Source organism: Drosophila teissieri, chromosome 2R (genome assembly GCF_016746235.2).
Source record: "Drosophila teissieri strain GT53w chromosome 2R, Prin_Dtei_1.1, whole genome shotgun sequence".
NCBI classification, from domain to species: Eukaryota; Metazoa; Arthropoda; class Insecta; order Diptera; family Drosophilidae; genus Drosophila; species Drosophila teissieri.
Genome location: NC_053030.1, coordinates 19,885,846 through 19,909,919, shown reverse-complemented (window position 1 = coordinate 19,909,919; position 24,074 = coordinate 19,885,846). Strand labels below are relative to the sequence as shown.

The following is a 24,074-nucleotide window of genomic DNA, read 5'->3' as shown; positions in this document are numbered from 1 at the left end:
AGCTAAACTAAACTAAAGGGAATACCATTTAATCAAAGTACTTCACTCAGACGTTGCTACGAGTATATCGATGTGTATCTTTACGTGTACCTACCATATATTATACATTATATATATTTATTTAGAGATAGATACATATACACATATACATATACATATACGGATGGAACTTCTAACACTTCTGAACTCATACGCTTATATATTTGAAAAATACCTTTTACAAAATGCGAAAGGCAAGCAAATGCGAAAACCAAACGTATCTCTAACTATTTTCATACGCAAACTTACACACTAAAGGGGGCAATGCGAGAATCCACAAAAATGGGAGTGGGATTGAAGTCCTGGCCCTGGAATCTAAAACCTGGACCGTCCCGGGCTCGTCCAAAAGTCGAGCACTCGACGGCTGTGCACTCATGTTTGCTCTACCCCTTTCCTTCCGCTTCACATCCTTCGCATCCTTCACATCCTTCACGTCCTTCACGTCCTTCACGTCCGCCTTTCTGTCGAGTGCACTTTATCATTTTTAACATTTAGCAAACAAAACAGAAAGTTGCTCCGGCGAAAGTTTTAATTTGCAACGCAACGCAACGCAACGCAGAGCAACTCAGAGCAACGCAGAGAAAATTCAAATAAATGCAAATATTTTGCAGCCGCACTGTGGCAATCTGCATCGCGCATACGCCGCGTGCGCCCGGGTCGGTGCTAAATTGATTTGCTAATCAAATTGCTGGGGAATCAGAACCAGAATCGAATCACAGAGCCAGCTATGTATGAACTCCCACCGAATTTATTGTGAAATGCCATTTAATAACGATGCGAATTGTACCGCTACCACTTAACCATAACAATTGGCCTAAAGCGTAGCTATAAAGATATCCAAACAAATACCAATCCCAATATATATATATAAATACATATATATATCTATGTATATGTGTAAAGATCGATGTATATTTATATATTTTTCCAAGCAAAGACAAAAGCAAAGCAGCGCTGTACAACTCAAGGGAATGTTCACCAAAGAGAATCATTTTTTGTGTTGCATAGTATATAATCCACTATTGTACGCTTTTGCCTGTCACCGAGATGAGGCTGCGGAAAAAGCAAATTAATTAGAGTACACGGAGATAAAATCCGATTACTTGTTTGGTGTATGAAACTCTCCTTCACCTCCACCTCCACCTCCGTCTTCATCCTGTCTCCCTTCCCTTCCCGTCGCGACTCGATCTCTTCATTCGATAAATAAAGGACAAGGACGCTCTGTAACTAACTTGTGTTTCCTTTGCAGGGCTCAGGGGTCAGGGGTCACGGGGTCACGGGGTGCAACCGCAAATTCAATGCCAACTGATGCGACTGCTCCAGAAGTCCTGGCCTCCTCAGCCTCTCAGCTGTTGCGCACTTGTGGTTCATTATAGCGGAGGGGGGGGCGTGGGTGGAAATGTGTTAAGTGCTTGTTGTCAATCGCACCCGAAACTTGGCCGGATTTCACGCTCCTGCGACCCGAAACACTCCGGACACGATATTGGTTTTTCCGAGAATCCCAGAATCGCAGAGTGTCCTGAATCAATCGTCAGTCGCTGGATGGCCGTAATTAACTTACGAAGAAGTCGGTGCGGCGCTGCTGAAAAGTTGACAATCCGGCTCTGATTGATGGCCCAAAATCAGTGGACTCGGCACGGCATTCCTGACAATGGCATGGCAACCAGCACCAGAACCCAGATTTCTCTTCCAGATTTATCGGCGAAACTTTGTCCCGGCTCACCGACCCCGCCACCTGCTGGCTCTCATAATTTTAATGAGCTTATTTTATTACATTTAACGCACCGCGTAGCTGCCGCCCCGAGATCATCATGCAAAATGGATTGTGTTGCTTCACCTTCTTCGTCCTTCGACCTTCGTCCTTCGCGGAGTCAGTGGGCAAATCAAACTAATTCCAAGTTCAATAAACAAGCCTAAATGAATATCGCCGACCGCCGGCGCAGTCATTCCTTAATCAGCACCAGCACTGCCTCCCGGGCAGTGTAAATTCTTATGAAAATAAGCAACGTTGGCGGAAGTCATTGAGGGTTCCAAGGATGGCCCATGACGCCGCCCCTCCGCCCGCAACGCAATCATAATGGAGTCGACAAAAATCGATTAAAGACTAAGCCATTATGCCGCCTAAGCTGGAATATTTCGTGGAGCTAAATGCCAGGCGCACAATTAAACTGCGGTGGATATTGTGTTAATTAAACGCGGACAGGTATGAGTTATTATGAAGCTGGACATCCTATCTCGAATCTCCCATCGATTATACGAGCACATGGGAAACGACACACTGCATTATCCTTTTACGCTTCCAAACGGATTACTCTGCCCTCCGCAGCGCAGAGGCAATACCTTAAGAGCCAGCCGGAAAAGGGATCATAAAGGATGCCAGAGTACACACAATTTTGTTTAGGGCCAAAAGCTGTTGGCCATCTGCACACTTGTGAATGTATGGATGTGTGCCTAGTGCCAGGCCAGCTCAAAAAAGAAAGAAAAAACGGAAAAAAAATAGGGCCGGGCCACTCAGACACACAAACAAACAAACAAACAAACAAACAAACAAACAAACAAACAAGCGAACACTCAGGTATTCTCGCATGGCAGATGAAGAAATATTCGCGCCGCCAGCCGTCACTCTCGGGGGATTCATAACCAAATAAGCCGAATTTTTAAAGCATACTTTCCACCCACTGCCTCCACCAAGAGCCACCAGCCATAAGGATACAGCTGGATCCTTGGCAGGGATTCCCGCAGCGGCGACGCAACTGAAATTTACGAAATGAAACTTTAAGCAGTGTGCAAAATGAAATTTAAATAACGATTTATTGCCTTTGAAGTATGATTATTTGCACGGTGGAACGGGGGACTAGGTAAACAACAGGATGGATGGCCATGTCGACATACCGCATACCCTAGCATTAGCATGCCAATTAGGCTGGACACCAAAGTACTGGAATTTGACTGGGGCAGCAATAACTTAGCTGTCAAATTGTCACTGTAGTAACGCAAATGAATTGGGATTCCTGAAAGCCATTTATAAAGTGCTAAATTAAGGAATGAACTGGATGATATGAACGCGGCTCAGTGGTTAAGCAATTCTAATGTAATTTCTTGTAATTATAAACTATTTTGTTAAAAAGTATAACATTTAGGTAGCAAACCATAAACATAGTGATCTAAAACATTATGTTCCAATAAACTCAGTTCCTTTGTTCTGTTCTCTCGTTTATTACCATCTCAGTTGTTCGAAAAATGCGCAAATAAGAAGCGGATATCATGTATCCTGAAAGAGCAGAAAAACCTATTCCCTGTTAGTGGCATTTAAGGATGTGAGTGGCCGTGCACCGCCACCGGATGAGTCCGTCGTGCGTCCTGCTCCATAAGCGTAATGAAGAGCTGGACATGTGGAATGGATTGGACGGATAGACCCACCTATGCCACCTCTTCCACCAGCTCCTCCTGCCACTCCTGCTCCTCCTGCTCCTTCTGCTCCTCCTGCTCCTCCTGCTACTCCTGCTCATATGGTACACCTGTCCGCCCGTGTGTGCTGGGTTATCAGGATCAAACGCCGGCGGCAGCAGACGAGGTCGCTCCTTTCGCCATCCAGCCAGCACTGGCTGCTCCTGCTGTCGCTGTCAATTCATCGCATTGGCATGAAATTGCTTTTTGCGATAGCTGGGAGGCAAACAGCAACAAGTTGCGCCTATACCTATACTACATATACCCATACTCTCTATACCCATATTCTACTATATATAGGACTTTTGCGCTCGGGCTTACAAAGGAAATGAGAAAAGGTTGGCCGGGTTGTTTGCCCGCCTGTTGATGTTTGTGGGTCCCAGGATCTACTTGGAAATTTGCGTGGCGCAGGAAACAGGAAGTTGTCGTCGGTGGGGCTGGGGCATTGTTTATTCTTTGTCGGCCGCAAAAAGTCACCGGGTACCGGGTACTGGGTAACGATACGAAAATGCGTAAAGAGCTGCGAAAAGGGGCGGACGCGCGTGTGTTTGGGCGAGTGGGTGTGGCACTCGCGGCATGCAAATTACAAGCGGAATTTCGACTGTGGCCCACGAACTTCGATCGGTGGTGTAAAGGACGATGGACGGTGGCAGGACGAAGGGCGAAGGGTGAAGGGAATTAAATGCGAAAAGCGAAAGGGCCACGACAAAATAATCTCTCAAATGTAAGAAAACTGGCGGCGGGGTGCCGTTTCCTCCTGCTGCAGCTAAATGCCAAAATGGCAATTTGCTAAAGTTTTTCCCGAGTTTCCCAAGCAGCGAGCAGGGAGCAGACAAGGCAGTGGCCAGGGAGCTCAGATGGGGTGCCAGAATGGCAGGTTCAGGGGGGTTGGGGCGAGATTTTCCGGGGGCCATAAAAGTCAAAGCTTGTCTGTTACACTACCAATATTCAGTTACACTGGGAAAAATAAGGCAGTGTGCCACTAAGTACTTTTGGCTAATTACTTTTGCCAATCAATCATAATTCGCACACGCTGCGTTGTATTTCCAGCAGAGGAAATCACATAAATCATTCACTCAATCAGCTCAAATCAAATTGTCTATGGGGTTTCCATAAAACTTATCTTCAGTGGCTTGAAAATGCTCTTAAAAAGCTCAAAATGAAGGAAAGCGGACCCTTGGCTTTTTTGAATCTATTATAGCCTTATTTAGTTCGAAAATTTCAACTTAAGTTGTAAATATTACGCAATTGAAAGTTAAAAGGAAGAAAAGGTTAACTTTGTGTGTAATTAGCAAGTCGAAAACTCTGTAATTTCATATTAACTAGATAAGTTTCCTTATAATAAGCATTATAAGTTGCTTCGGTACCAACACGTGAGCATGTGAGCATAGATTTTCTTCGAGTGCATGGCAGTAGATGCTCGGGCGCCACTGCTCGGCATCCTGGCACTTGTTGAGCGTTTTGCAAACGAAGGGCAACAAAAACGTGTCAAAGAAATTGAAATTCTGTGTGTAAGTTAGTGTGTTTTTCCTGTCTTCACTAACAGTGAGCAGGTAAGCTGCTCGCCTTGCGACGTCAGTGGCACAGGAACGAAGTGAAGGCAACCTCTATGCCAACGGGGTTATAACATAATGCAGTCAGCTCACGATTGGTAAAATGCTCGGGGCGTTGGGGAAAACGGGGTCCTGGAAAACTCAGCTGCAAACCGATTGAGCGACTACGCTTGTCGGTTGAATGGAGTTGGTCTTTGGTCTTTGGCCCAGACACTCGACCTTGCCCCCTTGAAATGAGCTGTGAACCCGGCTTGGCCTTCTGGCATCAGCTGCATCCCGATGCTCCTGGTCTGCGCCATTAGGTGCATGCGACTGTCAAGGACATTCGGCCAGGTCGCTCGGACCATTTAACCAAATGTTATGAAAGCGGACTGAACTTCAGCTAACTCGAAATGAGTTAAACAGTTTAAACTGTTTGCACGAATGTGGATTTGAGTGGGCGACTCGTAATTGCACGGTCATTTGGCCCATGAATTATGCAGACGCAAATTAACGTGGATTTCTTTGTCGTTTGTAGGTGGACGAAGCACCGTGTTGACACAATGTTGATATGTGTGCACTGGGCGGGGGATACACATCGCATTTAATTTTCCGGCAGATTACGTTGACGTTACGGTCGCCAATGCCAATGGCACATGGCCGTCTGATTTTCATCATTGTTCAATGGCGGAACCTCCAGAGAAATGGTCAAAATGCTGTGCATAATCAGTGGAAGCCTGCTGCACAGCCGTATATTTGCCTCCCAAAAATATTCCGGACTATATAAGTGGATTACGTCATGGAACTTGTCGGACCGAAGCTGGCATTCAAATTATAAAATTCATTTTGTCGTAATTATCAGGCGAGTGATTGTCAATCAGACCATTTAGCAGGTAACAGGATTAACATTCAAATCAGATAAATTATGATAATTTTCTGGTGCTAGTCGTGATTTCAATGAATAGGAGAGAGTTTGCAAACTAAAAAGGATGTTAGCTTCGAATAATTAAAGACAGTAAACAATGATTTGCAATGAATTATCATAGTATAGCTTATAAACAAAATAAGAGGTAAATAAAAGGTAAGGAAAAGGTAATTAAGGGTTTTGACCATTTTTGGCTGTAAATTTGCAAAGTGCTTGCCAAACCGACAAAAGTGAAAAGCAAACCCTTAAATAAGATTAGCAGAAAATAAGTAAAGTGCTTTATCCCTAAGAATTGAAACTTTCTTATTGCATACTTTTCGGCAGCCAATGTGGTTCTCAAATGTTTATTTATAGTTGCATACCTTTGGGCAGTTTTATCGTTAATTATAAAAAGAGCTTTTCAACCACGTTTCGAAAGGTGAAAAGCTCTTTTTTGTTGTAAGCTCTATTTTACATGGCAGCAAACTAATAACAGCATGTCAAGTAATGTCAAATCATGTCAAGTTATGTCATGTTTTGTCAAATAACGTGTAAATTTAGAATTCGAATTCACAGTGCTGAAGAAGTTTTCGACAATTTTCAAATTGATTACGAACTTTATTAAATGACTCTGCGTTTATGCAACTAAGCTCTAAATATAAAACAGTCGACTAACATTACCTAAGATTAGCATTGCATACAAAGTGTGTATCAGACACTTAGAACTATGTACATGTAGAAATAATAAAGGAATTTCGTTTATGGCAATGGGTCGTGTACAACGGCTCCTCTGTGCATCACTAGGATCCTCCACTACTTGTTGAAGTTCTCGATCTGCTGCAGAACCCAGCTGCGCGACGCCGACTGGCAGACGATGACGCCCGATCGCTGCTGGATGAGCTGATCCTTGGGCGGCTTGGGCGCAATCTGTGGCGCAGTCTGATGGGGACGTGGTCCCAGCGGAGGCGGCGGAGGAGGCGGACTGCTGGGACGGCGTAGATGGACATCGTAGTCGCCGGAACGCTTCTCGTTGTCATCGCTGTAGATGGCCGAGTCGCGGAAATCGTTCTCCAGGCTATCCTCCACCTGCTGCTCGTACTCGAAGGTGGCGCCCGGCGGATCCACTGCGGATCGCTTGCGCTGCTGCTCGCACATGCTGTCGCTGGAGGAGGAGGTCAGCGAGAAGACCGAGTCCCGTTCCGAGTGGTTGAGTGCCCCCAGGCCAAATAGAGTCTTGGGATCAGCGTAGTCCACGTGGGCCATCCGCTCGCCCACCGCCTCGCTGCCCTGGCGATGCAGCACACTCTGCCGGCACATCTCGCTCACATCGGACACCCGGCGCTCCGGCGGACGGTTGGAGCGTCCGAAGGCCATGCTCAGGTTGTCTATGGACTTCAGGGCTCGCGGCAGCAGCGAACTCTCCGATCCCGAAACGGAGTTCTTCGGCAAGGGTCGTGATCCATGCTCCTGCACCGCCTCCATCGATAGATTGATCACCGTGCTCTGGCTGTCGCGTTTCAGCGTGGATCCCGATCCATTCGAGGATGTCGAAGTGGTGGAGGAACTGCAGCTATCCCGCTGCACTGTCTCCTCGCCCACTCGCTGCAGAACGCCGTCGGGCGAGTAAACCAGGGTGACGTAGTCCGATTCCGGTCGTGTAGCTGCGGGCGCAGTCTTCGATCTCTTCTTCAGCATCTGCGAGGACTTGGCTCGCCCCAGCACCGGTGAGAACTTGTAAGGCACATGGACATTGCGCAGCAGCGTCTCGTAGATGGGCTCCTCGCCCACTGAATCCACCTCTTCGACGGCTTTCTTCTTCTGCTCCTCCACTTCCAGGGGTGGTGGGGATCTCGATGGTGGGCGTGGCGGCGGCAGGATGGGTCCACAACTTATGTCGGGACTCACGGGACTCACTGGGCTTTCGCGCCTCTTCTGCTGCTTGTTGTATATCCTTTCGAATTCCTTGTTGTTTTTCAGTAAGTCTAGGACTATTTGCGCATCTCGTTTCGACTTCTCGGCTGGGGACAGCAGCTCGGTCTCCTGATCTGGATGGTAATACTGATCCTGCGTGGAGTCATCCAGAGTGGCGGCCTCCTGGGCCAGTTCGATCTCCCCGTCTGGACGCAGCTCCTCGGTGGATTCGGTTATCTTGAGCACAGTGGCGCTGCTGCTGTCGAATTCGCTGAGATCCATGTAGAATCTGGAGCAGCTCTTGGTGCTGCTACTGCGTTGCTTCTTCAAGTTGGCTATCTTCTTGGGCATCGTCTTGTGATTGTATTGCTTGACCTCGAAGAATCCCTTTCCCTTGGTCTTGCGCTCGGCGAGATCGGGTCTGCTGCCCCGCAGAGAGGCGGCACTATCCTCGTCCTGTTCGCGTTCCCTCTCCACCTCCTCGTCCAAGCTGAAGCCACCGATGCGGGGAACCGACTTACTGCGCTCCTTGAGTGCCTTGTAGCTGAAGACGGGCGAATGCGACTTGGCACTGCGACTGCGCTGATCCCGCAGAATGCAGGCACACTCATCCTCATCGTGCTCCTCCTGGTTGCACTTACACGGCTCCTTGACCGGCGTCTTCGTCTCCTCCTTCACTGCAGCATCCCGCTTGCGATATCGCATGGCAGCAGCCAGTTTCTGCAGAGCCGTATCGTCCAGGCTGTTATTTCTGGCCAGCGGTTTTGAGGGCTTCGCCTGGCTAACAGACTCCTCCTCCTGCTCCAGGGACTCGTTGAAACTGTCGAAGGAACTGGAGTTGGCCACCGTCTTCCGCTTGAACTTGGAGTTCCGCTGCCGTATCTCACTCCTCCGGCAGGCATTCCTACGCTCCAGGTACGTGGGAGTCGAGTTGCTTCCGGAGTGAAGGCTCCACTTCCAAGTGCTGCGATCTGGCGTGCGATCTGCGTTTAGGGACAAGCCATTAGTCTTGGTCTGATTCAGTGGTTCACAGGCAATGATAAGCGGTGGGGGGTGAGTGGTGGTGGGGGATTGTGAGCGAAAAGCAAAAACACCAGTGCGAATGCATTCTAGGGTATCAGTCAGCTGTGAATCATGCGGTCATTGGAATTGATTGATTATAGTTGTAGTTATTACTGGTTAGTAAGTGGCGTTCTCAGTACGATTATGTGTTCAGGGTTAGGATGCATGCAAACAAAACACAGACCCCGTTCGAGTTAGAAGGCCAATTAAGGCTAGCAATCCAAGTACGGTTCTCGCAATACTTACTAGGCTCTTCGGACACCAGCGAGTTACATTTAGCGAACACTACGATTACGAATTAGTTTAGCCCTTAGTTTCTGTCTGATTGGATTTTATTTTTGGTTTTTGGTTTTTATTGTTGGGTTATCAGTCTCTGGGGTGTGGGGGACTTAGCCTTAAAACGCCTTAAGCTCTAGTCAAAGTTTTTTCGTTTCTTGGTTTTGGGGTGTTTAGTTTTAGAATGCATCACTGGTAGTACTACAACGGTAAACATATAGCAATTCGTAGAGTAGAGTTAGATCAGTATTTGGAATTAGTACGAGAGTGGGACACCAACTAAGCACGGTAGTTTGTGGTGGGGCCAAAAACACCCAACGATCCAGGAAAGTGGGCGCCCGTGGTTCGCAATTAAAGTGCTCCTGCAGCCAAGTAATACTTCCAAGTAATAAATCAGTGCGCCGCCGAGGCGTCGACAGATTTGGCACGATTTTGGCGAAAGGCTGCCACTTGGTTATGTCACTTGGTCGCAGCTGGAGCGTGCGAATCATAAGTGCACCGCGCGAAAGTCCTCCATGTGGCCGGGATTCAGGAGAGCCTCGCCAAACCACCGTTTGGTGCAGTGCGAGAAAATGTTTGCTATTCCACCAGCCTTTATAGCGAAACTTATGGTTATAGCACACTTCTTGTACAAATGGTTTAGTTTCATACTTTCAAACTACGTTTAATTTGGTATTTAGACATTAGTTTAGGTTAGTGGGAAAGATTTCTTATTAAAGACTCGCTTCTCCGGCACTTTTCGCGGAGTGGCTCTCCTTCGTCCCGGCCGACAGGCATTACCCAACTTCAACAAGTACCCGCATGTGCATAACTGTTGGGCACTTCATCATCTCGTGCAGTCCCCAATCCAAATCGTTAAGTGTTTTGGCCACATGACAAAAAGAAACACAACAAAAACGTGGGCAAGGGGGGGTAAAACGAAAAGTAAAACAAAAAGTAAAACAAAGTATAAAAAACTAAAACAGCAAGAGCCCTAGAGCCAAGCTAACCAAGTTGGCCAAGTTGGCGAAGTTGGCCAAGTGGGAAGCACTCACCTTCCTCGTTGCCCAGCTGATAGACCAGCTCCTTGGCGCGCATCGGTATGTCCAGCTTCTCCAGCATGACACCTTTGATGTGCTGCGTCCAGATGCGCTTCTGGTCACGATTCCGGGCCGTCAGCTTGATTTGATGGCGCGGCTCGTCGAAGGGTATGACATAGAAGCTGGTCGGCTCCCCCGGCAAGTGTTCGCTCAGCATCAGATTGTTTTGCTGCAAGATTGTTGCATTACGAAGATGGCACATGGATCGACGGGATCTGCCAAACTCACCGAAATGTATGTCTTGAACTGCAGGCGGCCGTCCTCCTTCTGCTTGGTGATGATCAGCATGGTGGCGAATAGGAGCACCAGGCGCTGTTTGTTGTGCTGCTCCATCAGCAGACCCTCCTGGCGCAGCTCTCCCAGCACCGTGAGCTCTACGAAGGATGAGGGAAGTGGTTTAGTTTGGGTTGGGTTAGTTATAAGTGGCTCCCACACTCACCTGGTCCCAGCCAGCCGTCCAGAATGCCGGACAGCTCCTTGACGCGACTCTGCTGCTCCTGCTTCCGCTTCACCTGGTCAATGTTGTGCGCCACCTGGCGCATGATCACATGCGCCTCCACCACCTCCTTCACATCGCAGTGCTTGCGCAGGCTCTGTTTTGAATGGAAAGGTTATACGATTAAGGACTGTCACTTGGTTCACCCACTCGCAGCGACCACACTCACGTCCAGCAGCAGATGGTACTTGAGGATGCGCTGCACCGGCTTCAGGAGATAGGATCCCAGGGGCAGGCGATGCTGGAGCAGCTTCTGCGTGGAGGCGAGCAGCGAGTACGTGTGCGTGGCCTGCAGCAACTTGGTCAGCAGCGATATGGCTTCCGGGTAGCTTGTGCTGTAAGGGGGATTGGGGATTTATGACATGTGCTTTAGGTCTTCATCATGGTCGGCATGGTCAGCATTAAATCTGAATTTCAAATCAGTCGCTGGGAGCGGTGTGGTCAGTGTGGTCAGTATTGGGCAGTTTGGAGGCAGTGGGAGGCACGATGATGAATGCGGCGTGTCATTGGAGGCGACAAATCAAACCGCTGCCATCGCTCTCCATGCCGCTCTCCAAATTGGCAACGCGGCCAGGTAAACGTCCGCGTTTAAATGGAACATGGCGTGCTTGGATTGCCAAGAGACGCCATCGCCTTCGTCATCGTCATCGACATCACCATCGCTGGCGTTTTGTTTCGTGTCATGCTGCTAGCTAACTCCCAACCTATTGCTTGCTAACTCCCAGCCTATAGCTTGCTAACTCCCAGCCTATTGCTTGCTAACTCCCAGCCTATCGAGATCGCTTTGGTCTTCGTTACCGTTCTTGGCAACAGGCTATGACCACAAACAACAGTATCGAAGATGGCGCGAACACGCCAAGCCAGCGAGTGAAGATCTCGGCCAGAATACCCAACTAGGTCATCATTATTCACTTCTATAAATAATAGGCAAGTTCCAAGGACTCCCCAAACTGCTCCTAGTAAATACAAATATACGAGTACTCTACCATCCACTTACCAGTAGGTTGTGTACACATCAAAGCCGTCGCGCAGGTCAATGAAGCACCTGGCAATTCTACCGGGATCCCTTCCCGTGTTGATAAGTCGCTGCAGAAGCATCGAGTTGAATTCATAAATCTCTTCAATGTTGGCGAAGAGTATTTGCAATTCGTCTACGCGCAGACAGGCACGCTCCTTCCAATCAAGCAGGTACCTACAAATAATACAACGTGAGATCCCAAAGATCCTGAGTGAAGCTGGGGGAGCACTTACCCCTTGATGACCTGACCCAAATCCTCGACGAAGCTGCGCTCCGAGTCGATGATCTCCAGGCAGGTTTTCTCGAGCACACTCATCGCTGGCGGATGGTGTTGGTCGCCCAGCTCGTTCTCACTCTCCGCCAGACTCTCTACGCTGGCCAGGTAGGAAGTGGCCGTCAGCTTGCCGTTGAGCAGCTGGTCCGACCCGGAACTGGAACTGGAGGAGGTGGAGCAAATGGAGGAGGAGGATAGCGGGCGATTGTTCAGCCTGGCCAGCTCACTGAGGCGAGCGGCAAACTTGGGCTTGATGTCCGTCAACCTGTCCAGACTCTCCGCCGACAGCTTGTTGGCCTCCTCCAGCTCGGCCAGCTGCTCGGCAGTGGGCAGCTTGAGCGGCACTCCACCGCCCAGGGTGCTGGCCTTGGCGCCCAAGCTCTTGGTGCGGGCATAGGTCAGCAGCGGCGAACTGCAGATCGTGGAGGCACAGGCGGCGGAGGAGCTCCTGACCAGCGGCTTGCTGACCAGTGTCTTGTTCACCGCCTCTATGAGCTCCGCCCGTGGATCCAGATCTCCGGGATCCGCCAGCGTCAATCTTTCCATATGCTGCGCCACCAGGTCGAAGTTAATGGTGGCCACTATATCCACGGGACTCAGTGGCTCACTGCACACGAACTCCTTGGGCTTGGTGGCATGGGGCGTGGGCGTGGGCGTGGCCGGAGTTGCGGGCGTGGCGGGCTGGGCATGCAGCAGTTGCGCACTGGTGGCCGCCAGCTGCTCCATTTCGATCAGCTTGATGCTCTGCTGGGAATCGTAGCGGGGCAGGGTTAGTTTACGCCCTTGAAACGGAAGCCCATCGAAATGGAAGGGAGTGCCTGGTACCGATACGTTCGTTGGTGTTCGATCCTCGTCCTGCGGCTTGGATTTCTCGAAGGCGGCGAAGGCCACCGAGTTCAGATACTCGTTGCTGGAGTCGAAGGTGGACACCAGTTCGCTGCCCGACTGGGTGGACAACTTGCCGGTGATCTTGGACAGCGGTATGTGCGACAGCTTGTGCTTGGGCGTGGAACTAGCGGCCGTTGGTGCTCCGCTATGACCGGTCTTTATGTACCGGCCGTGGGTGGGACTCCGCTGGGATTGCTGCTGCTGCTGCTGCTGCTGGTGCTGGTGCTGTTTCAGTGCCTCCGCGGACACCGCCTCCACTGGCTGGATATCCGAGTGCGTGATGATGCGGTGCACATTGGGCGAAAGGATGTGAATGTTGCTGCCCCGTCGACTGCCGCCACTCGAGGCGATGCTGCTGCTGCTGCCGTGGATCTGCGTCTCCTGGCTCCGGCGCTGCACCAACCTGCTCAACTGAGCGCCATCCGGTTCGTCCCGCAGGCCAGCAACCACCAGCGGAGCAGGCGGCTCCTGGTGGCCCGAATGGAGCTTGCTGGAGCCGGCTAGCGTGTAGCTGGCGGACTGGTCATCGCTGGTGGGTACACTCGAGCAGCTGCCAGTGGATGAGGCAGTGCTGCTGTTGCTGCTGCTGCTGCAGTTACTGTTGCTCCTCTTGGGCGTGGAGTCGCCGCTGCTGGATGCCTTCGATTCGTGAGATGTCGCTGTGGCAGCAGCTGCCACGCCCCCCGCGGCAAAGCTGTTTGTCAATGTGTCGTAGATGCCCAGCAGAGAGGGTGCCAACTCGGTGGAGCTGCCTGCAATGCGAAAATAACGCAATGGGAACTTTAGTATGGATTCTTCAAAAACTATACACTTACAACTATAAATAGTATGTTCTTCAGTAAATAAACAAAAGTTCGTTTTTCGCAGAAGGCAGCATAATTTGTGCAGGTATTAAAAGAGCACGAGTTTCGAATGCATTTAGAACGCAGTTTTTACAAGAAAGCAAACAACGACGTGATGAACTAATTTGGATGATAAGTCTCGACGAGTTCTTAACCTCGTAAGCGCGTGCCTAGTGGGCGGTGTCTAATGACCCCCTACCCCTTCCCCAGTCATTCTGGAGACCCAACCCCAATCGATCGCAGGCGATTGGAGGTGCTGCAATGTTGATGGGCCTGCGCGGCACACATGCTCGTAATCCCCCGATATTTGCCATCATTTTGTTGCATAAAATGATTTATGCCGGGGCAAGCCATGGTTATGGCTGATGTATTGAGTTGTTTAGCCCCAGGATGCATGGCCAACGAGCTGCAGTCAGAACGTGGCCATCAGTCAGAGTGTGTGCATTCTGGCTCCGAGTCCAAGTTGGAGCTGAAGCCTTGGCTTGGAGCTGGAACTGGTGCTGGTGATGGTGCTAGTGGTGGAGTTACTTGGCCTGGTCTGCTGCATAAATAAGTAGGTTGCTGCTGTTCGCCTGCCTGGCGGCCTGACATGTGAATTGATATGCCAACGCAACATGGCTAAAACCGCAAGGCAACTAGCAAGCAGCAAAGCGGCAACAGGCAACAGGCAACAAGCAACATGAGGCAACTGCAGGCAACATGAGGCAACTGCAGGCAGGCAGCAACTGCTGCAACATGGCAGAACAACGACCCGAGTCAACGGCAATTGGCATGAACATTCCGTGGCTCGCTCATCATTTCTCACAAACGGTTCAATTAATCAAATGCGCTCACAACTGCGGATTTAATAACATTATCGACATGGGGCAACTTGATCCATAAATTACAGATCGCGTCAGTCAACAGTCAATGGTGCATGCATGCACTTTTAATGATGGCCTGCAAATTGCAGCCCAAGCCGGTATACTATATCGCATTCCCACTGTGGGTTCTAAAAATATCAATAAAATAACAGGCATCATCTGCAACTGCCACTGTGAGTGTGAATGTGAATGCCTCGCTTCGTCTTGGGCCAAGCTTCATTAAGGCCACTGTTTATGTGATTATCTCTTAGCACATTTGGCTAACAACCCAGCAGCGTAACAGTCAAATAGCCCAACATCCCCACATCCCCACATCCCAACCGGCCATAGACCATCGACCATAGACCATAGACCAGTGGACCATACATCTCACTTCCCGGCGTGGAGAGGCTGAGCAAATCAGGCAATTAACTTTTAAAGACAAAACTGCGGCCCACGTTGCGGCTACCGGTTTTCAGCTATTCAGATTTTTTATACCAGCCACCAGCATCATCCTCAACCACATGCACAGCCACATGCACATCCACAACCACATCCATATCCACATCCACAGCCAGATTCAGCATATCCCCAGTAGCCGACGGGGCACTTTTCTCCTAATTGCGAATGGTGTCAATGTGGCCTGGGTTCGCTTGGTTGGTTGGTTTTTTTCTTCTCGCCCCTTTTTCTTCTACGGTTTTTGCCTGGTTTGGGCAACATTTTGCCAAAGCCACGAACAACAATTAGTTGGCATGAGTAGTGCCACGCCCACTGTCAGACCGCCGCTGTGCCGCCTGTCTTTTCGGGCAGACTGACGACAAGTCGTAAACATGATTTGTACATTTAATTTTCCGCCATTCTGTTTGATTATTTCGCGTGGGCCGCAAACGCAGACACACATTGCAGATACGTTCGTTCATCCAGCCGCGAATAGATAGTTTTGCTAACTCGGATGCCAGATACTAACTTGGCTGGTTACTTGCCGTCATCCTGCAGGCTGACCCACTTTTCACGACGAAGCGTTTTGCTTAATTGCTGCAACGTGGGCCGCGACGACAGGTTCTCCAATGGGTTTCAGTGCACAGTAAAGAAAAAGAAGCATATTGCTACCAAAGGTACTTAATCTAATTCTTAAACAGTTTCTAATGTTTGCCAACTTATTGAATATAACGCATATAATTATCTTTCTTTATCTTAACTTGCCTTGCTTGCTAATTTAAAGTTCAAAATCTCTGGCATTACGTAAATATTTTTCCCTGTGCAAGCGGAGTGTCAAATCATTGCCACTTGCCGGCAAGCATTTAATTAAAAGCCAACAGCTGTGGTCGTTCCAAACTATTTATGGCATAATTCCGTCGAGACCTGGACCAAATGCTGGCCAGTCCGGGCTAATCTGAAATCTGGAATCTGAAATCTGGTATCTGGCATCCAGCCGGCGATCTCCGCAACCGGAGTGGCCAACAAATTCAGCCTGTCAACCGGACAGCCGAAACAATGCAAAGTAAGCTCTCTGTCATTTTGCATTTTGCAATTTGCAATTGGAGTAGCGCACCTCATGGCTGCACAAAAGTGGAAAAAGGGTGTCAGGGCCAGAAGTGGAAAAGGAGAAGGAGCTGGAAATGGAAATGGTTTCATTTTCAAAATCCAAATCCCTTTAATGCCCCGGCGACAAAGTGTCTTGTGTCCACAGACGCAGCCGTAATTTCTGTGCAGCGGCTTCAGGTGTCCGCTTCGCACCTGGGGCAAGCAGCCAAAGCCGGCAATTTATGGCGGACCTGACACAATTTCATAAGGCCCCCAAAAGGCTCGCATCGAACTGGTAGTACGGGCTAAAGATTACGCGATTGTGGCTAAAAATAGCTGGCCATATTGCAGCTAAAGGTCAACTGGCCGCGAAGATGCAGCTGCTATCTGCTGACTGATTTACAAGCCAAGTGCAAGTCGCTCATAAGTTGGCTCTTACTCTCGACTTGCCACACTTGCGACATTGAATTATGCGCGGCGAGGGAAAGTGCTGTCATCGCCAGCGGAATCTTGAGCTGTAGCTGTATCTGTAGCTGTATCTGAATCTGTAGCTGTAGCTGTAGCTGTAGCTGTATCTGAATCTGTAGCTGTAGCTGTAGCTGTATCTGAATCTGAAACCGAATCCAAATCGAAATCGACAGCGTTCAAACGTTGCACCTCCGGAGACGGAATGAAACGCAATGGATTGGTATGCGATGACATTTTATTTATGCACGGCGTGGCCAGCTGTTGAGAGCATTAAATTAATGCGCTTAGTGGCCATCATCGATGTCCCAGGTCCGCGTCTGGCAATTGATATTTTAATCGCCATTTCATTTTGTCTGCCGCGACTTGGCAACTGGCGCCAGGGCAAGTCCGGTGTTTAGGGAGCTGCTACACAGCGAGAAAAGTTGATAGCCTCCTTCAGCAGTTGGAAATTAAAAGGATTGCAAAGATAGATCATCTAACAATTGTTCGATTTTGATTTCAAATGAATCCGATATATTTCTCGGGCATATACATATGCTAAAATAAAATGCGATTTGGAATGCAACCTCTTTTTTCTGTGTGCAGGTTATCAGCTATCATTATGAACTTGGGCCCATACGTGTTGCCTGTTCGCTTGCCTTATGGGCACGCATTTTGCAACTCCCAATTAAAATGTTATTCAATGCGTCGCCGAACGCGACTTATAAACACATAAACACATTTCCCCCGATAAGACGACGAGCTGAAAGCCACAACTTTAATGGCGCTTAACTCAAACGATATGGCCATAAACAGAAGCCCAAGCTGAAACAGAAACTGAAACAGAAACAGAAACTGAAATTGAAAAACGGAAGTGGAAAACGTCTGGCAAATGGTCACAAGAGTTGGCAAATATTCCAGGCACATGTGTCGGGAAAAACTGCAGGCAATAAAACACACAGCTGAACAACAAAGTATCAACAGCGATGGGGAAATTCCGATCGATAGGAAAACATTTTGCTTGGTTGAGAAACTGCGAAGTGTAGGCCTCCAAGAAATATAATAAAAATTAATGGGCCTTTAAAATCAAGTTATAAAATCGGAAACATGCATTTCGTAGAACGGTGCTAAAGCTAAAAGTATATAGTTTACTGGCAAACATTAAATATATTTCTTGAAAAATATTTAATAATTATTTTAGTTATTAATAATCTGTAACGAGTTATTTAAAATGCTCTCGGAATTACTACTTTTAAACACTTGAAACAGCTTCGAAGGTAATTAAAATCTGATTGCACTTGAGATCTGGCCAAAGTGGCTGGCCATTAAAACTAAGAGCCATTCTTCAACCCGGCCAATTGCAGCTAATCTTCGTTAAGAGTCATTGATAGTTTCCCGCGGATTAACGATCGTTTCCGCTTTCCGCCAGCCAAAGAGCTGAAAAAGAGCCTGCACAAGAAATAGGCTGGAAATTCTTTTGAAATTGAGCGAATCTCGCAGACGCATAAGCATAAAAATTCCTCAAGATGCGCCTCCCTCACGGAGGGCAATGGATTTGTATGTTATTTTTAGCCTCTGGCTGGATATATCCCTGGATCGGAGCCACTTAAACGACGGCTGTGCGCCGCGCTCATCCAGGCCAACGCATTGGCAAATAACACGGCAACTTTTGCTTTTGCCACACAGACCCCCATCCTATAGATCCCACCCATCCTAGCCATTCTAGCAAGCCCCCCTACATTTGGCCAGCAAAAAAGTGAAATCCTTTTAAAGCGGCAGCAAACAAAAATCTAGGAAAATGTCGCCGCCAAAATGTTATAAATCTTGTTCATATTTGCACGTGAAGCCACAGCCAAAGCCAAAGCCACTGACACAGCCACAGCCACAGCCTTAGTCTTGGCCAAATGCAGACTTTCAGGCCAGGCTGGGAAGCCATAAATGTCACTGGAGGCGGCCAAGAGCGGCCTGGCATATTAGTTTTCCACGGAGCGAGTGGCAAAACGTGCTAAATTCCATGGGGCAGACGTGTCCATTAAAGAGCCGCTCGCTGCCTGGCCGAAACATGCCACAGCTGAAAAGTGCTAAAATCTCATAAAACATTGCCTGACTGCTGATTCTAAATTAACTTTGGCTTCCCCGCCGGCACAGTGCTTCCAGATGCAGGGAAAAACGTGTTTCAAATGGAACGTAGTTCTACTTTCTAGTCAATGTTAAATGGCACATGTGTATAGCAGAGTGGCACTATTTAAATACGAATTAAGAAATGGCACTTTGGTATTTGAAGAAAACATTTTATGATTTTAATAGCCTGCACTTAAGTATTTCAAGAATTTATATTTTATGATTTTAATAGCTTGCACTTAAGTATTTCAAGAATTTATTTTCAGATTTTAATAGCTTGTACTTTGGTATTTTAAGAATATATTTTCAGATTTTAATAGCTTGCAGTGTGGATGCTTTTTATGAGCCATTATTTCATTGTATGCAGTTTAATATAAAATGTTTTTATATAAGTTTAACCTGCAACAATAACATCTTTCTATATAAGTTTTACTTGCAACAAATGCAGTTTCTATATACGTTTTACTTGCAACAAAAGCAGTTTCTATATAAGTTTTACTTGCAACAATAACATCTTTCGATATAAGTTTTACGTGCACCAATAACATCGTTCTATATAAGTTTTACTTGCAACAAATGCAGTTTCTATATAAGTTTAACCTACAACCAAAGCAGTTTCTATATAAGTTTTACTTGCAACCAAAGCAGTTTCTATATGGGTTTTACTTGCTACAAATGCACTGTGCCTGCCTCTCTCTTTTTCCTCATCCTGGCAGGCGACACTTCAGCTGAGGAGGAGTGGACTGGACTGGAGTGGAGTGCAGTGGAGTAGCAAGGAGTGGAGAGGAGTAGAATGGAGTGGAGTGGAGCAGCCGGAGCTGTTGCACTTTGCACTTCAGCCCGAGGAGGCGGGTCTGAGGTGCAGGCCGACGTGTTTTTGAGGAACTTCCCTTCGGCGGCAGGCATCTCGTGCCTTTTCAATGGCCTCCCTTGACTTTGACATGACGAGCTGCGTGATTGTGGCGTTTTCGAGGATCTTCTGGCCGTAAAACACTGTCCGTGATGAATGGCAACTGCGCGCAAAATGCATAAATGTGTGAACAAATTTCTTGCCCACTAAATATAGCATAGCCGACTGCATCGACTGCAAAACTAATCTCGCGAAAATCGAGAGGGCATTCACCTTCAGTTTGTGCCGCTTGGCGGTGCCAAATATGGTGGCTCCTTGGATCCGCATACATGGTCATGACCAGTTCAAGGGCTGGGTGAAATTGCCATGCAAATTGAGATATATCAGGCGGGTGGAAAGAAACAAAAAAGGTTGTGGTATTGGTATTGGCGCCATTATGTAAGGCCATCGCATTTAATTAGCCAAACGAAGCTGCAAATATGGAAAGGGGTTGTTGGTTGTTGGTTTTTGCTTCTTGGTTTTTGGTCTTTGGTTTTTGGTTTTTGGCCAGGGCCAAGAAACGCTAATCTCTGCGGACGGGCAAACATTTTCGTGCGGTTGCAGCGCTGTGGTTTTCGCTTTCGAAATCAATTTTCAACTCAATTTTCCCATGTCGCACACGCATCGCAGAGACGCAAGCCAATGAGCTGAAAGCGGCCAGGAAATGTCAGTCAGGGCTTAAGGCTTTTTGCCGCTGCTCTGCTGATTGATTAATGTGGAGCACGATTGCATAAGGGATTGCAGTCGCCGAAAATCTCGCATCTACGTGGGCGACACACTGGTAACCCAGTCAAGCCATCAGTCAGTCAATCACTCACTTACCCACTTGGAGGTGGAGTGGTAGGTGGATTGCTGTATTGCTGTATTGTTGGATTGCTGGATTGGTGGGAGGAGCGGGAGTGGAAGTGGGAGTTGTCGCACAGATAGAGACCACGTCTGTCTGGTTTGAAGGCCAAGATATGCCACCACACCGCGATATAGTTGAGTGCGCACCCAGTCGAGGGCAGTGTTGACTCTAGATAGGAGCTGGACAACCCAGACAGTTGGTATTGGCTTCTCGGTAATGGCTTACCGCTAATGAGCTCCATAAACATGCTGCGCTTGGATAAATTTGCATTGAGACTCTGGCCAAGATATCTCTCTTAACTTGGTTAACGAGTTCTGCTCGCCCCGCGCTTTATGACAAGTCAATCTCAATCGGTTTCAGTTCACGACGGCGTCTGGGTTCATCGAACGTCGCTGTCAAGAGCAAAGTAATATTGAATGGCCCAGACTCTAAGCAGTCTATTTACCCAAACAAACTTAAGACTTTAAGATGCTACCATTATGTGACTGATGTGGATGATGTGCTTCTTTGCTGCTAGGAATTCCACTTTGGAATGCAATAGAAGTCAGTTACTTTGGAGGGCCTCTGCCAGATCATCGAGAGAAAATTGCACTACCAGCCGTCCCCGAGGATGGCCAATAGATGCCCCTATTTAGCAAGGCCGCATCCGCGGAATGCGCTGCCATCCCCCATTTGGAGCTGCTGCTCCACTATGCTGCACTATGCTCCATCCAGTGCTGTGCCACATAGCCGCCCAAGGCAGTGGACCACATGCCGCAGCTAGATCCAATGTCAATGCATCCAATGAAAGGCATCAATTAATGGTCAATGCTCTGAGTTGCGCGTGGCTGCAAAGATTTTCGCTGGAAAATCTGCACTGCCGCAGGCCAAAGGATGGAGGAGCGAGGAGTTGAGGCCATCGACTGTCATCCAGTTCGGGCCAAGATTGGCACAACGACCACCGTGGTCGTGGCAGCTGTTTTCTGCTGTTTTCTGCTGCTTTGTGGCAGCCATAATTGGCATGTGGAAAACTGGCGGCGTGGCCATAAAAAGCAGGTCAGGCCACTGCCACGACAATCAAATAATGGCCACTTCTTTAATCGATGACCAGTCGTCTCGCACTCATAAAATTTCACTGCCCATTCTATTGGCCAGCCATGCCCCGGATTTTAGATGCCAGCATCCAGTGTCTAGTATCCAGTACCCAAAACTGATCGGCGGCAAACATATGTTAATGAAGCAAACCAGACGACGATGGCGTGATGGAAGACAGGAAAAGGCGAGCAACAATTTAGCGCTTTAATTTGATGGCAGTGAGGAGCAGGCTGCTCAGCTGCTTGCCACAAGACAGCCGGTCCTGGTGCAAATTCTATCAACAGCTACGTTAGATGGCGATGGGCAACACTAGATGTGGCCAAGACTGCGCTGGGCAGGCAATTTATTTTAATTACTGCCTCTCGCCGGGCTGAGAATGTTCAATGTTGGCTGAATGCCTCAATGCTTTGGCTGGCAGGCTCAAATGGCGATGGCGATGGGTATCCGAAAAAGCGCTAAAACCCTAACAAGAGAAATCAATTTTCGCGCGCCCTGTTGCCACATGTTGCAGCAACAGTTTGCCATTGCGGCGTCGCAATGTCCCAGATCGTTGAACTCTGTGGGGCGATGGGCCCTCGGGGTCTTAATTTGAATTGACTTCCGTCAACAAAGAGGCTGCCCCGCAGTGGCAGGCTGTACGGCTGTACGGCCCGACTCGAGATTCTAATTGCAACATGCTGCAAAGTAAGTGCGGACACTTGCAATTAATAAGAATTGCTGCCGCTGCCGCTGCACAAGAAAACCCATAAAAGTGCCTGCTCTTGGCCTTCTTCTTCGTCTTTGTCTGCCTCCTTCACTGGGATATAAACTTTACACCGAAAAATATGGAACGTGTCCTTCTGAAGTAGTTACTACTTTCAGCGGTTAAGTAATAAAGTGCATATTTATTGCATTTTATTTGTAAGAGAAAATAGAATTTGAAATTTTAGATTTTCCCCTGAAGGTATACAAGTTTTTCAACAAGAAACTTCACTTCAAACCACAAGTTTTAATAACCATGTTATATGTTGGCATTTATCTTTTAGTTTGCAAAGATTGCAATCGTAGATGTGATACAAGTGATCAACCAGGTGATTATGGGTATCCAGTTTCCACATAGTAGGCTGGCTATATTTCTCTCAGTGCACCCGTGTCCAGAGCTGGAGCCGTGGATCTTCCTTCGTGCTCTCGAGTCCGCTTTTATAGCCAAAGGGCTGCAGTTGGCTCCAGGAATGCGGCGTAACGCCAGCAACATTTCACGCTTAATTATAGACGCCAAGCGCTAGGAATTTTTCATAAGACTGAGGACACCAGGTGGGCAGGGGGATGTGGGGGGGACGTGGGGCAGGCATTTCCTATTGCCATCATCTAATGCCTGGCCAGGGAAGAGGCTGCCACGTTTATTTATGTGTGGGCCGTTGTTTTGTAATTTAATAAGCAATGCAACAAGAAAAAAGGGGCGCGACTAGAGAGAGCAGCTCCAACCCACCGATCCGCTGATACTCTACGTGTTCTGGCCAGGATTGGGCATGGCTTTGTGGCGGAATTCATATGGCAAATTGCCTGCTGGGCGAGCGCAAAAGTTTGCCTAGGCTGGCTGGCTAATAGTCCACCCACCCACACACATTCTGGCCAAGAAAGAGACGGGCACACGCCGTTGACGCCTCTGACGACGAGTATCGGCGCCATGGAGCAAACTGCTGACTCAGATGACTCCACCACAACCACCACTGCCACCATCACCATCAGCACTGCCAACTCCTTGGTTCTGGCAGGCGAAGGAATGCTGCAATGTTGCATATGCAATTAATAATTGGTTGCACATGCGCAGCGGTGTGCAACATTCTGCTGCCCGCAGCATGATGCGGCAACACGATGGCTAAAAATATCCGCCGGACCTTTGACACTGGCCATGTCGCTGGAAATTGTGACTAATTAGTGGACTCCACGGAGTGTGTCCACCTCCGCAAAATGCGGAGCCAGTGCCTCCTCAATGGGAGTCTGGCATTGCCACACACTCGCCGCGAATTAAGGCACGCCACACATTCATCGAGATCAATTGAAAACGACACTCAGAGAAAAAGCTTCATATGCGCACTCTAGTCAGACAAATCAAATGCCAAATTATACATTTAATCACAAAGCATTCAAAACAAATTGCACTTAGATAGATTTAATTGAACTATCCAAATTAGCAAAGCGCTTGGATTTTCTTGCTGTGCAACAGAGATTCCATCATAACCCATTTCAAATCGTACACACAGTTTGGCCAGAATGGAGTTCCGCCGTCTTAATTGATCCATAAAACAGAGACAACTCTATTTGTTTTGTGGGTCAAGTTTAGTGTCAGAGCCTTGGCCGTAGTTTCTTCCCCCCATTTCTTTTTGGCATTCCCCCTTGCTGGTATCCCCTGTGTCTGGATGCCTAATTAAATGCCTGGGCATAATATTAATTTATGGTAATTTAATACTTTATTCAGAGTCCGCGGAGTGCAGCAGACGCCATAGAAGATTTATGCTGCGCCTCTCTCTGCAGATGAAACAAATTGCTGGCAATTTCCAATTTCCAAAGGCATCCAGGGGC

The 24,074-nt window shown here is 48.2% G+C and overlaps 1 protein-coding gene across 3 annotated transcripts in view; it reads right to left on the bottom strand.

The window, feature by feature from the left end:
• Window positions 1-6,547: 6,547 nt before the first annotated feature.
• LOC122612814 (pleckstrin homology domain-containing family G member 3) overlaps window positions 6,548-24,074 on the bottom strand; it is a 43,947-nt gene continuing 26,420 nt past the window's right edge. For 2 of the 3 annotated variants that reach the window (XM_043786657.1, XM_043786658.1), the window contains exons 2-8: window positions 11,998-13,678; window positions 11,744-11,938; window positions 10,916-11,081; window positions 10,690-10,843; window positions 10,479-10,624; window positions 10,206-10,419; window positions 6,548-8,816 (exon numbers count right to left, since the gene is read on the bottom strand). In XM_043786657.1, the coding sequence (XP_043642592.1) occupies window positions 6,736-8,816; window positions 10,206-10,419; window positions 10,479-10,624; window positions 10,690-10,843; window positions 10,916-11,081; window positions 11,744-11,938; window positions 11,998-13,678 (4,637 nt within the window). In that variant the 3' untranslated portion in view covers window positions 6,548-6,735. Of the gene's footprint in view, window positions 8,817-9,141; window positions 9,373-10,205; window positions 10,420-10,478; window positions 10,625-10,689; window positions 10,844-10,915; window positions 11,082-11,743; window positions 11,939-11,997; window positions 13,679-24,074 lie in introns of all 3 variants that reach the window. The other variant, XR_006325647.1, reaches the window with a different exon arrangement.